This window comes from Pangasianodon hypophthalmus, chromosome 27, assembly GCF_027358585.1.
Source record: "Pangasianodon hypophthalmus isolate fPanHyp1 chromosome 27, fPanHyp1.pri, whole genome shotgun sequence".
NCBI lineage: Eukaryota > Metazoa > Chordata > Actinopteri > Siluriformes > Pangasiidae > Pangasianodon > Pangasianodon hypophthalmus.
The window spans coordinates 3,612,562-3,626,525 of NC_069736.1; the positions used below are offsets into that span (position 1 = coordinate 3,612,562).

The 13,964-nt window shown below is 38.3% G+C and overlaps 1 protein-coding gene and 1 long non-coding RNA gene across 4 annotated transcripts in view; one reads left to right on the top strand and one right to left on the bottom strand.

Moving 5' to 3' along the window:
• The window catches only part of LOC128317574 (uncharacterized), a 41,094-nt gene extending 33,427 nt beyond the window's left edge, over nucleotides 1-7,667 (top strand). The window contains exon 3 of the long non-coding RNA XR_008301077.1: nucleotides 7,562-7,667. This is a non-coding gene — a long non-coding RNA (uncharacterized LOC128317574). The remainder of the gene's footprint in view (nucleotides 1-7,561) is intronic.
• Nucleotides 1-13,964, bottom strand: part of dcc (DCC netrin 1 receptor) — a 218,970-nt gene that overhangs the window by 57,510 nt on the left and 147,496 nt on the right. For all 3 annotated transcript variants that reach the window (XM_026921883.3, XM_026921884.3, XM_026921886.3), the window contains exons 8-11: nucleotides 11,250-11,406; nucleotides 9,604-9,758; nucleotides 7,564-7,712; nucleotides 5,805-5,943 (exon numbers count right to left, since the gene is read on the bottom strand). In XM_026921883.3, the coding sequence (XP_026777684.3) occupies nucleotides 5,805-5,943; nucleotides 7,564-7,712; nucleotides 9,604-9,758; nucleotides 11,250-11,406 (600 nt within the window). The remainder of the gene's footprint in view (nucleotides 1-5,804; nucleotides 5,944-7,563; nucleotides 7,713-9,603; nucleotides 9,759-11,249; nucleotides 11,407-13,964) is intronic.

A 13,964-nucleotide genomic window follows, 5' to 3' on the forward strand; every position in this document is an offset into this window, starting at 1 on the left:
ACAAAGCACTGACACTGGAGACTCCTTCCACAAATCCTAAATAAACTTCACCATATTGACAGTTACACACATTTTTAATCCGTTTATGTTAAACATCCATCATACAAGTCCCTGTGAATGAACTGTTACTATAGAAAGGATAACATAGTAGAACAAGCGCATTAATATAAACCTGTGATTGCTGTCTTGCTGTTATTGGAAAGCAGAATACAGATTAGCGCATGTGTTTGTGTGTATGACATCACCCAATATAAACTAAAGACTAGCCACACAGGACACTGGGCCACTCGATAACCCGAGCCTGTTAAAGCTGTTATTGGATTAGCTTTTGGCCTGAGGGAACTACCTAAAGCCAACAGCCACTGAATAACACAAGAAGTATATTGGTAATCAATTAGCAAATAAGTTAGACATTAATACAAATACATTTGCGAGGTTTCCTGCTCTTTGATGCGATTTGGATTGATCTGTTGACATGTGTTTACTGTGTAAGCGGGGTCAGTCTGGAAATACAATGGTTATACGCTCTGAAAGATCAATGAATCAATTAGACTGACTCACTGAACACACAAATATATACATCCATGTGCCAGGGTTTTCATATTTTTATTTCCTTACTTGCAGCCCCTTTCAAGCTCTTCAACACACCGCAAGAAAAAAAAATAATTTCCTTTTCACCATACGTGCTCACTACATAGTGATAACACTGCAGACACTACATAGTGCAGGAGAGATTACACCACAGAAAAACTGCTTCCAGTTACAACTACTTACATGTAATATAAGTTTTACAAAACATACTTTGTTTAGCTTTTGTATTTTGTGTCAATTTTGATACAGAATTTAAAAAGAACATGTGAAAATACAGTACTCAGAATGGGAAAATGGGAAAAGGGTTAGGAACCTGTATTTTAAAGAATATGGCATCTTTAACATTTTTATTTTATTTGATCCGTTAACATGAATTATTTTTGCCTTCCAATATTTAAATATTTTGAAAATTCTAATAATATGTATGGTGGCCTGGGAAAAATAGTTAAATAAATAACAATTTTTTTAAGCAAAATTGAACTTTTCTATCTATAAAATACTTTCACACCTCTACTTTAAGAAAACATAAATATTATATTTCCCCAAATCGATATTGCAGAGATAACATTTGGTAGATAAGGGGCCAGGTTAACAAATGCAGCTGTAAGCTTATTATTAAATGTGAGTATAAAAATAAACATAGTTTTCATGGTCATAATTATATATATATATATATATATATTTCATTTATTACATTTTGAATGCAAATTAAATCAATAAATAAACAGTAGCAGCTTTGAGATAATACATGTGTTGTAGGGCTTGGCAATATGTCAGAAATATCATATCATGATAATTGAAGACATTTCTAAGATACACGTATCACGATATATAGTTTTGCTAACAACCTACAGTAATAATTAAAAAAATACACATTTAAAAATTAGCTTGATGGTACTTTTATACTATGTCTACAAATAAATTTAAAAAATCATCTGTACAAATATTATTGAAATTAATTTGTTAATAAGTATGAGAATGTTAACATCAAAGCAAGTACATCAAGAGTTATTTAAAAACATTAAAAAAAACCCAGATATCACGATAACCACACTATCACAGAAAAACGCATTGTGACATCAATAATATTGATATTGTGATAAATGATATCACTCATCCTTAATGTGTTGGTACAGATACATTTTAAATGCAAATTTCTCCCTTTTCACTTTAAAATGATATATTTCAGTTCAGCAAATTCTGTAGTTTTCAAAATGTCTTCCAATAGGAAATGTCAAACTTTCACCACGTGAAGGGTTTTCCCAGGCTGTCACACATCTAAACTGCGTCATTTGTTCTAAAGCATATCGGCATAGTGGCTCCTGTGCTTCCATTCGTTGTAATTTGCACTTTACTATCTAAACCAGTGCACATCAGGTTCATTTTATTGTTCTGTCAGCCTTGGGGCCCTCAATTGGTTGCGTTAATTAACAAGCAGCATTTCGGTAATGAGCTTCCACCTTCACCTGCTAATTGTTATTGTGCAACAACTTCGGGTTGGACGTCCTCTTCTGAAATAATTACCATTACAGAGTGCAGCCTGGGATTCTGCTGTAGTGTTTGTGCATGTGAGTGTGTTTACATATCTAGTGACTCTTCGGGGTAGTGTGTATTTCTGATGAGTACAGCCAGACCGGTAATTACCTCATCGAAGGTAGTCGTAAAAGAAAGAGAGACAGAGAGGGAGCTGCAGTGTCGCACAATTTCATTAGTGAAACACAGGGGGCCTTTAATTAAGCAGGAAAATGGGAAAGGCAGGTCTCGCGGCTCATTTGAAGCGTTCGCTGGTGTTTCACTAATGCGAGCTGACAGACAATAAATTCCCGCAGCTTCTTAGTGCACGCCGAAGGTAATGCAAAGAGACAATCTGGCCGACAAAGGAGTGTAAGGGCCACTGTTCCAAACAGACCCATGACAGAGAAATGGAAGGAGAGATGTATGGAGAGATGAAGCTCAAGACAGGCAGATTATGGAGAAATAGACTGACTGAGGAATGGATAGGGAGATGCACAGAGAAGGAAAAAGACAGCAATGATGAGATTATGGAGAGATGTATTGAGAAGAAGCTGGAAATGGAGAGACGATGGAGAAATAGATGAAGAGCAATAGAGGTGGGAACTGATGGACAGATGGACAGAAAAAGAGAGACAGCAATGAAAAGAGAAATAGTATGGAAATGACGAGAGATAGACTGGGATGACTAAGGGATGAAGAGATAGATATGGGGAGATGAAGAAATGGATGGAGAAAGAAGAATGTTTGAAGACAAAGCTGGAAATGAGGAGATGATGGAGAAACAGACTGAGATGACTGGAGGGATGAAAAGAGATGAAGAGCTAGAGATGGGAAGATGAAGAGATGGAAGGAGAAAGAAAGCAACAACAATGGGGAGAGGATGGAGAGCTCCATGGAGGAGAACTTGGAAATAACGATAGGATGGTAAGATAGACTGAAGAGATGGGGAGATGAAGAAATGGATGGAGAATGGGAGGCAGCTATGGGGAGATGATGAAGAGATGTATGGAGAGATAGATGGAGATAATGATGGAGAGATAGATGGAGAAAGAGACCAAGATGACTGAGGGATAGTAAGAGACTGAGAGAAGGATGGAAAGGGAGATGATGGGATCTACATAGAAACAGAGAGACAGCAATGAGGATGATACAGCGATGGACCGAGATGACTGAGGGACTAACAGAGATGTGGAAATGATGGTGAGATGACAGACACTGATGAGAGATATCAATGACAGATGGAGATCTACTCATCTCCATCTATCTCCATGTCCCTCTTAATGTCTCTTTCTGTTCACCTCATCATCATCATCATCATCATCCCATCTCCACCTCTTTCTTTATTTCCGTCTCTGTCTTTCTCTTTCTCTCTCCATCCATTTCTCCATCCTCCTCCTCTTTCTATCTTTCTCTCGGTTATAAAAGTACCCTGTTTGACCATTGTACATGAGGAATTGATTACGATGCCATGAATATGAGATTATCCAATCAGACTACAGAATAATGTTAATCCAGGTACTTTTTCCAACAATAGCATCACCAAGTGCTGCAATGATATCAATGACGATGCAGTTGCTTTTATTGTCATTCCAGTTTTGGTGAAAAATAAGTTACAATTTGAACCCAAGGTTCTCCAAGTTCATGTTTGTGTGAAGTCTTATTTTTCAGTGTTTATTGTTTGCTCCCAGCTGAGGTCTAGAACAGCTCCTGCACTCTTTATCTCTTCTCAAAGTAATTTCTGATGCAAAAGCCTGCAAACACTACTTCTGTCACTACTTTTGTATTCACCCTGCACCCTTCATTCAGGCGCATACTGATAAGGATTCACTTGAGAACTACACCTTACACCTAAATCAATAGCCTTGACTTGGACAGCTAATCAGCCCAGACAGACAAAAAGAGGCATTTAATATCAAGCCGAAATTAATGTCTGTGTACTTGCATGTATCTTGAGATCCAGATGAGTGACAAATTAAAGGAAAAACCAACATTTTCCCTCAGTTGATGTTTTGATGGTGTGGTGATGGAGCTCGCTGTCTAACAATCAGTGTTCAACTGGGTATAGATCTGGTGACTGTGAAGGTTGTAGCATGCAATTTACATCATTTTCATCTTCATCAGACTTTTCATTGAGCCCTCATGCCCTGTGGATGTGGCTGAGCCATCTTGGAAGAGACCACACCCATCAGGATAAAAATGTTTCATCATGAGATTAAGGTGATCAGGCAGAAGAACTGCTGTAATTATTTACAGTGATGCTTCCCTCTAAGGAAACAAGCGAACCCACACCACTTGAGCAAAAATAAATGCATAACATAACCACCATTTCCTTTGTCACCCATCTGTATTTATGTGATGTTCGACACTTCTGGTCGACTCAGGAGCCATTTGTAATGGAGAAATAATCAGATCTGTTTCTGGATGGAATCGTTTACCTGCTATGTTTAGGTTTTTTATGTCAATGCTCCTGCTGAAGCAAAAACACTCTTAAGGCTCAGCTGGCCTGCAGAATCACAGCACCTGAACTAATCTACAAAAAAGACCTCTGATCCAAATCACAGAAAATCAGCAGGAGGAGAAGTGGAGTCCAGCAGGAGGAGAGCAGCAGAACGTAGAGTGATGGAGGAACAAGTGCAGCAGCGTGAGCAGAATGCAGAGTGGACACTCTTACTCTCCAAACTCTCACAAACTCTAGAGTAAAAAATGTCTTTTTAAGAAATGAGAAGTTGAAGGTGAAAAGAGGCAGAGCGTTTGCCCAAAAAAGCAACTGGGAAGCCGCTAGACATTCTGATCTTTTAGAGGAGAGACTAAAGCAATCTATCTGCCTGAATGACAGCTTTCTGTCTCACTCTCCATCTATCTATCTGTCTGTCTGTCTCCCTCTTAATAGAGATGCAGTGATGCCTTGAGCAGGTCGAATGTGTCTTGGCCTGATCCTGGCCTGCTGTCAGAGTTGACTGGCGCCGTGAGAAATCGATTAAACCAAAGCCACTGTCAGTCTATGTGTGACAAATGTAATGAGACAACTGTTAATGTGTGATAAATTACTTAATTAGCATTTGATGAACTTGACGGCATTAGGTATATGCCCTCTCTGAGATTTGACAAACACCAAAAGTGAGATCTGAGTCAATTTTGGCCAACAATCAAATAGAAATAGCTACAAAGCTTTTTTTCCCCCAATGATTTTCATCTGAAATATTTTATTCCAATTACAGATTCCAGATGAACAGTTTGCATATTTACCATGAACTTTGTTGATTTACAGTAAACTCTGAAATTATCTGTTGAGAATCAATCTCCATTTACACACAAGTCTATGTGCATATTAGGAAAGCTATTTAGTGTCAGATTTGCTATAAAAACGATAAGTCTGTGAATTCTGCCAGACTGCGTTAAGTAGGTAATAGTTTAGCATGTTAGCAAAGTGTTCATTCACACTACTTGTGTTTTCAACAAGTATCTATCATTTTACTTTATTATGTTTTAGTTTACATGACAACAAACTATGAGTCAGATCTTTAATAAATTATTAGGCTGCATTTGATTGTAGCTATTCTTAGTGTAAATGCTTGTGAAAACAAAAATGACCTGACAGGAAATGCTAGTTCCTGGCACTAAAATTGGAGGAGTTTCTCCAGCATTGGGGTGCTTGATGGTAATTTTGTATAAATGGAGGACTTTGTGTAATACATTACCATCAGAGAAGGTTGTGATGAGCTTATCTTCTGTGGTGATGCCCGGCCCGTGGCGGTTCAGTGCCAGGACACGTAACGAATACTCTGTAAACTTCTTCAATCCTTCCATTTTGTAGCTTTGCCCAAGCACCTCTATGCTCTGATTATGGTTTAAAAAAAAAGGAAAGACAGAGAGAGAAAGAGAGACAAATCATCTCATTTTCATTAATCATCAGCATCCATTATGACAGAAATGTTCTCTATTCTTTCCTCTCTTTTGGGCTGTTTGAATTGAACCATAGTTCATGGCAAGGCTCCAGTCCCACTTATCAGCTATTGTATTTTAGCTTAGCTTCTTTTCTGAGAGAGAGGCAGATGGGCAAAAAGTGGCTGGCAGAAACCGAGAGAGTGAGCATGTTAAATATTTATCCAGCTGATTTTCTCTCTAAGCTTTTCATACTAAGCTTTCCACCTTCTCTCTGCTCTTTTATCAAGCCAACATGAGACACCTTGCACTCTGCAGAGACCAGTGCTAAGATCACTGAAGAAAGCGTAGACTTGCTGTGCTGTAATTATGCCCTTTGGTGATAAACAACACATTACGGATCAAGGTTGAAATAAGTTCGGGTTAAAAAGCTGCAGTGACTGATCATAGCTGCTATTCACATTCTTCAGATGCTGTGAGCACACCGCAAAGCCGTAAATTTGTAAAGTAATCAAATCCCAGACACCTGGAGATAGCTGCGCAATCTGTCTCGTCCACTCAGTTTTCTGTCTAAATACAGCAAAGGATTATGGGAGTAAGACGTTTGCAGATACAGAAGAAATCTTTCATGCATAGATGAACTGAAGAACACAAACACACACACAAACCAAATGTTTTGAGCAAATGCCTGATCTTTAAAAGGATTTTTTAAAATTGCACTTAATGAGGTAAAGTAACAAAGCTCAGAAATCCTGTCAAGTTAGTTCATGTTAGCGAGTTGCTCAGTGTCAGCAATGAAATTACAAATATTTATGAATAAGGCTTAAATTCCTCTCAAAAAATCCTGCCCTATTCACTCTTTGTAGCTAGCTGACAAATGTTAGCAATGATGATTATGAACGCTGATATATATAACTTAAAATTCCTCTCAGAAATTCTGTCAGAATAGCTCATATTAGCTAGCAGTGTAGTGTTAGGAGTAAAGAAAGAATATTTATAAATATGACTAAACAATTCTCTCATAAATCCTGTCAGAGTTGCTCATTAGCCAGCTAGTTAGTTTTAACTGTGAAGATTATGAATACCTATGAACATAATTCAAAATCCTGTCAAGTTAGCTCACATTAGCTAGCCGACAAATATTAGCAATGAAAATTATGAATATTACTTAAAATTCCTGTCAGAAATCCTGTCAAGTTAGCTCATGTTAGCTAGCTGTGCAGTGTTAACAATGAGGATTACAAATATTTCTGAATAATACTTCAAAATCCTTCCATAAAACTACAAAATATAAATTTATTACATATTAATCAAAAGTCAATCCTCTCATATTAGTTAGCCTACTAGCAAAATGAGTGAAACTGTATGAAATATAGTTCTACGTGAAAACATATGAATGCAAATGACTTCCTTCTTTCTGTCTGAAGACATGCCCACATTTCCATCTACAATGAGTGTTTTTATTTAATAAAAAAAAAAAAAAAAAAGTTATTAAAACCACACACTTCTACATCACACTTTCACGTTTTTAAGTGATTGTAAATACAGTTGGACTAACATTGTCTTTGTACAGACCTGCTCTTTGCCAGTGGAGGTCTCGGTCCAGAGGAGCCGGTAGCCTTGGATGGGGCCGTTGGCGTATGCTGGAGGATCCCATGAGGCCTGGATGGAGGTCGGGGACATGGCCTCGGCTCGGAGGTTCTCCACAGGACCAGGGATCTGCACTGCTCCACACACACACACACACACACACACACACGCTATAGGTACTAGAGTTTCATTTCTCATGTCAAAATCGTTAAAAACAAATGAATATATAATATACAACAGAAATGGTAAAATTAAATTTATAACAAAATAAACAATATCATTGATCACATGATTATTTGAAACTGTCTTTTAGTCAAATATTTGCTTTTTTTTTTTGACACTGACAGCTGAAAAAAAAACATCTTTATATAAACATTGTTTTGCATTTCTTCACAAAACATACTGAGGAGTCACGCCATATTCACCATGTCAAATGATTTTAGCTTGCTGCCATTTCAATCACTGCCTAATCTACGAAGTCAAGGTCAATTTGCTGCTCTTGCATGGCCAGAGCTAATGGTGCATCAGGGCCGTATGCTAGGCCCAATACTGATGTATGCACATATTTGAGATCATGGTAATCCTGGCATTAGGGACTTTTTCATAGAAAAAAGAGAAATTACAGGTAATAGAGAGGTGAGCAGAGAGACGAGGAAACGAAGAGAATGTAAAACAGCAAGCGTTTCTATGCAAAGTGCTCATGGACTTGAAATGTGATTTTTTTTCCAGAGTGTTTCTTTTGTCAGTCTATGCATGTTCTCTCTGTACTTGACTTAGAGCTATGGGCGAAAAGCTTGTCGGTGAGGTATGAAGAAAAGGTCAAGCTGTTCAACATCTCCACAGAGCCTCATTAAAAAGGTGAGAAGCCAATGTCTGGATAAAACTTTCTGTATTAAAAGGTCTATAATGGAAGCCAACATCAGGGAATTAGACAGAGGAGACAAGGGCAGGGAGTCAGTTCAAATGATATCAAGTGAACCATTTACCCAAAATGAAATTAAATTATTAATAGTTTATGTCAGATTATTAGCATTTCTGACATTTATGAAAATTAATTTGAATATCTCAGAACCTGTTTCTTTTAGTTTAAAACCAGAATATATCCAAGAATTTCATAAGTCCATATTTGGGAAATCATCTTCCGGCCATTACAGTCAAACTAAGAAGGTTCTGAACCAAAATAAAACCAAAATACATTTAAATTTTTTTTTTTTACAAATAATTTTTTTTATGAAGAACTCAAAATGTAAACTATCATTATGTAGGAATTCAGTGAGCAAAATTGAAATATTTGGAAAGGTCTAAACATCTTTTAGGAATTTAATGGCCTTCAAACATCACTTTTTGAAGGGATACAATTTGCCACAACTTTAGGGTTGGTTTCAAAACAGATGATACCTTTTAGAAATTCTATGCATAAAAATCTACATAAAAATAGCAACCTAACATTAAGGTCCAAAGACTTTCTTTTGGAGCTCATGCCCTAAGACGTAGATGAACCCAGACTAGAGTACACACAAAAATTCAGGTCTTGCTTGAGTTAAAGTTCCTCCAGCTTGTTGTATGTTTCCTGTAAATGAATTAAGGTTGCATTCAAATGTTTTCAAAAACCATTAATATTTTTTGGTTGAACTTCAAGAAATAGGTTCAAGATAAATACTCAGGAATTCGAAATAGATATAAGTTACCTGAGAATGCTTTTGACTTTCTGATTAGGCATTTAGAATGCAACATTATATTTGTGTTAGAGCACAAATACTAACACTGTTTAATATTAACTATAAGATAAATCTTGGCTTACATTAACTTGCAGTAACTGCTTCACCAAATACTTGCTTTTAATTAAGCATTCATGTAGAGATTCATTAGAATCTGAGAGTGGACAGTGAAGAAGTCCTTATAGACAAAGATTCAGATATTAAATTTTTACTTATTTAATTGTAAATAGTGTGTAAACTATAGTGAAAAACTTCACGTCTTCAAAAACCTTTATACCGTCTAACACAACGTAATGGATATACATACATTCAGGCTGTGTTGAGAGCCGGATTTGCTCAGAGCTCTCTCCTGGCCCCTGCTCATTGTAGGCCACCACCCTGAAGATATAAACCGCCTCAGGTTTCAGATTGTTCACCGTCAACTGGAGACTGTCTGGCTCCGTCGCATTCACCGAACGCTCTCTGTAAGAAGTGATGAGTGTCAATTAAAACACAACTCCGAGATCCCTACAAGCATGTTACAAGACTCCATCCTCAAATTCCTGCCAAACACCCTCCATTTCAGTACTAAAATAAACTAAAGATCAAGACTTCTTTATTTAAGTGCCCAGACTTTATGTACCACATGATGAGCAGAGACAAATTCAGAAAAAAACATGCTTTAGGGGAACCATAAAGAGAGCATAATATAGTACTGACTTACAGAACCTGACTGCACCGCAGCAGCCAGCTGTCTATAAAAGAGACAACAAAAACGCTTCAAGGTGAGGTGACACCATATCATGCTTATTTCATAGTTGGCTGTTATGGGAGCTGGTAAAAGTTACAATTTGGATATTAATAAGCCATCTTTGACCACGTAGACTGACCTCAGAGTTGTTCTAGTTTTATTACGATGCTCAAAAAGTTAGCTTGTTAGTCAACTATCTGGCAGTAAGGATTTTGAAAATTTTCTGAATATGACTTCAAAGTCCACTCAGAAATTCTGTTATGTCAGCTCATTAGCCAACTATCTTAGCATTAACAGTGAAGTTTTAGAAAATTTATGAATATGATTTGAAAAATCCTCTCAGACAGCCTGTCAAGTTGGCTCATGCTAGCTATCTATCTAGCCTTATCAATGAAAATTTTTAACGTTTATTAATATGACATGAAAATCCTCTCAAAAATCACATCAAATTAGCTTATCAAACAACTATCTAGCCTTAGCTGGGAAGATTTTGAACATTTATGAATATGACTTAAAACTCCTCTCAGAAATCCTGTCAAGTTAGCTCATTAACCAGCTTTCTAGCAACAGCAGTGACTTTTTTGAACATTTGGGAATCTGACATGAAAATCCTCTCAGAAACCCTGTCAAGTTGGCTCATGTTAGCTAGCTATCTAATATTAGCAGTGAAAAGTTTAGCATTTAGAAATATTAATTCTCCCAAAAAGCCCTTCAGGTTAGCTCTTGTTAGCTAACAAAATGTGAAAATACATACACAATAATGAATCCCAGTGACGACGACTTCTAATGTCTTCTTCTCCTATCGTTGATTTATGACCTCAAACCCAGTGACCAGAAAGGTGGTCAAACATTAAAGTGCATTATGGGTATTCAGTACCTGTAGGGATTTGCAGTGTGTCGTGGAATTGCATAAACACTCTGGATATTCTACTACGCTTTCTGACTACAAAACAAGTAAAAACACCCCGTATAGTGCACTTTATAGTCGATATATGCAGGGACATGCCTACATTCCCATCTGGCACATTCAGCCTTGCTTTCAATTCCATCTATGGACCTAACATTGCATTTCCATACATATTAATAGGCAGAATCAAAGTAATCCTTATGCTTAATAGCAGTGGCTGCTAATTACCAACCTGCTGCTTGTCCCTACCAATGTCTTGTTTGCTTTTAATAATAATAATAATAATAATAATAATAATAATGAGAGCCTTTCTCACCTGTTGATGCCCTCCTGCGTGTAGAAGACTCCGTAGGTGAGGATGGTGCCACGCGTCTCCACAGGGGGGCGCCAGGAAAGGCGCACAAAGCGGCTGGACACAAGCACGGGGGTCACGTCCCGGGGGAAGGAGGGGAGGACGCCTGAGCTCGGGACAACTGGTGGGGGAGGAGAGGAGTAAGTCAACGAAGGAGTGTGGGGAACGGGGGGATCAGAGGGCTGGACAGCTGGAGTGCCCTCTGACCCGTTAGTCATATACAGGGAAGAAGGGAGGGAGGGGAGGGGAGGGGAGGGGAGGGGAGAGGAGGAGAAGAGAAGAACAGAGAGGAGAAGAGGTTCGGGGGCAAGGAAGGAGGTGAGGGGAAAAAAGGGAAGAAAAGCCAGGAGGGTAGGAAGGGAGGGGTGAAAGAAACAATAGGAGCGATGACCGATGGAATGAAAACATAAGGAAAGAGAAATAAAGAGAGAAAGAACAGACCAGGAAGAAAAGAAAGAAGAAAGATAAGGAAGATCACAGACTAGAAAGGCTTTGCTCATCAAAGATCAGGGTACTTAGTCAACGTCACAGAGGAAGCATGGAGGACTGAGCAAAATGAGACAGCCCAACGTTAGAGAACCACTTAGCAATGCAGCACATGGCTCAATCAAGCATGCCGACGTTAGCAATGAATGATGAGAACAGTGGTGTGTGGCTACCCACAAGGCATTGCATTCACCATAACCCCTCGCAATACAGAAAGGCCAGTGGATCAGACAGGAATGGAATGAGAAGTTGGAGAGAAGACAGGGAATTTGGGTCTGATGCGCGCAGAATACACAATGGATAAAGCGTCTGCCAAACGAATAAATGTCAGTTATGATAAAGTTTCCATCCTAGGAGCTTACTTTCTATACACAACTTATCATCCCCCTTTACCACATCTGTCAGTATCACAGTACTACTGCTTTCCAGATATTATGTGGAACATTCACAGCATAGCAGTGAAACTGACATGGTTGTCTATTTGGTGGTAGTATATCAGGTGGTACAACAGTGATGCTGGGGTTTCTGGGTCCACCATCTAAATAACATCATCTCAGGGGTGGTCCAATGGACCATGGATGGACATTATAAAGGAGCTTCACTACACCCCTTAAAATCCTGATCCATATGTGAGTTTGTTGTGGCAGTGTGAGTTGAAACCCCTAGATGCTGTTTTCACACCTGTGATGTTGTTCTCTCAAGCAGACACGTCCATGTCAGATACTACCTTCACACACTAGTTCACACACTCTCGCCTGGGCAATGAGTGTTACGACTCACATACACACACTTGGGCTGTCTGATGTCCGCTGAAACAACAAATCCCACTCGAGTTAAAGAAGCAGTCAGAAAACGAAAGTGTCCACTTGGACTCAAATGGCATGTTCACTAGTCCATGCTGGTAAAACATACACACTCACTGATGATATCTCTAGTGACACTGTGTGATGGTGTAGAGTTAGTTGAGGCTTGAGATGCTGCAATATCACAATGAAAAAAATTTGATTTTAAATAGACACCTCTAACCTCCTGAGCACAACCAGAAATTGAGGTGGAAGCTTATAAAGTGTCAAAGTCATCAGAAGTTCTCTATATACTGTGTAGTTTATCATACATGAAATGGAAATTATTTCATTTTGTCATCTGCAGAGCTGCCTTCCACACTTCTAGATCTTTCTACAGTTAACAATAAATACAAACCTCTGTAACATCAGGGGTTGACCCTAAATGGTTTGTTGTACCATCCAGTTGCTGCCTCATTATTAGACACCAATTTGTTTTTAAAAAGCAACCTGCACCATGTCCTTTTTTTTTTTGAACCAGGTAAATTATCTAACCAGGTAATTTTTTCACAATTGCGCCAAATTAGGCACATGCTGTTAAAAGCACAGGCCAGCAAATAAGCAAGAGAATCAAGGCATGCATTTATTTTTCACTCAAACCTCATGGGTATGTGAGTACCGTTCCCTGCAGATTTCCAGGTCTCAATATAGCATCTGCTCGTGAGGGAAAGAGTCTGGAAGTGTTCAACAAGCTTTCAGTCCTCCGGTATAGAACAGGGCACAGAGCGACCAAAATAGGCACCATTAAACATGTTGGAATTATGGGAGGTCTCAAGGTCACTCGGACCCCCTAGTTCCAGCCACTTAGTGGATCTGCAAAGTGTATTTTGAAATATGTAAGTCATTTTAAATGTAAATATGACTGGATGTATTCAGGAGTTCAGGCTGGAGACTCCCAAACTGACACGACTGTGTACCTTGAATAATCCATTTACACCAACATCACAATGTTGTTTTATTTTATTGATCCTGCAAGCAAGATTTGAAGCAAGTGTCTCAATAACATTTGGTCCAACAATGTAACCTTGTGGGACCCCATAAGAGTTTCTGCATAATTTGAATTCTGGGCTTTATAACTTTGCTTTGAAACATTGATAAATGGGAAGAAGATGAAGATCAGTATATTGGATGACTGTTACCAGTCGTTGACATTTCAAACATAGCATAGTTAGCATCATGCCATGCCCTGCACATTATTATTATTATTACTATTATTACCACTGAAACTGTATAATCACAATATTTCATCCTGCTGTAAAAGAAAATATATGGATAAATTGACAAAAAACACTCGAGCTGTATGAAGAGAGGAAACTTTAAAATTTACAGAGCCTTGGAAGTATGCTAAGCA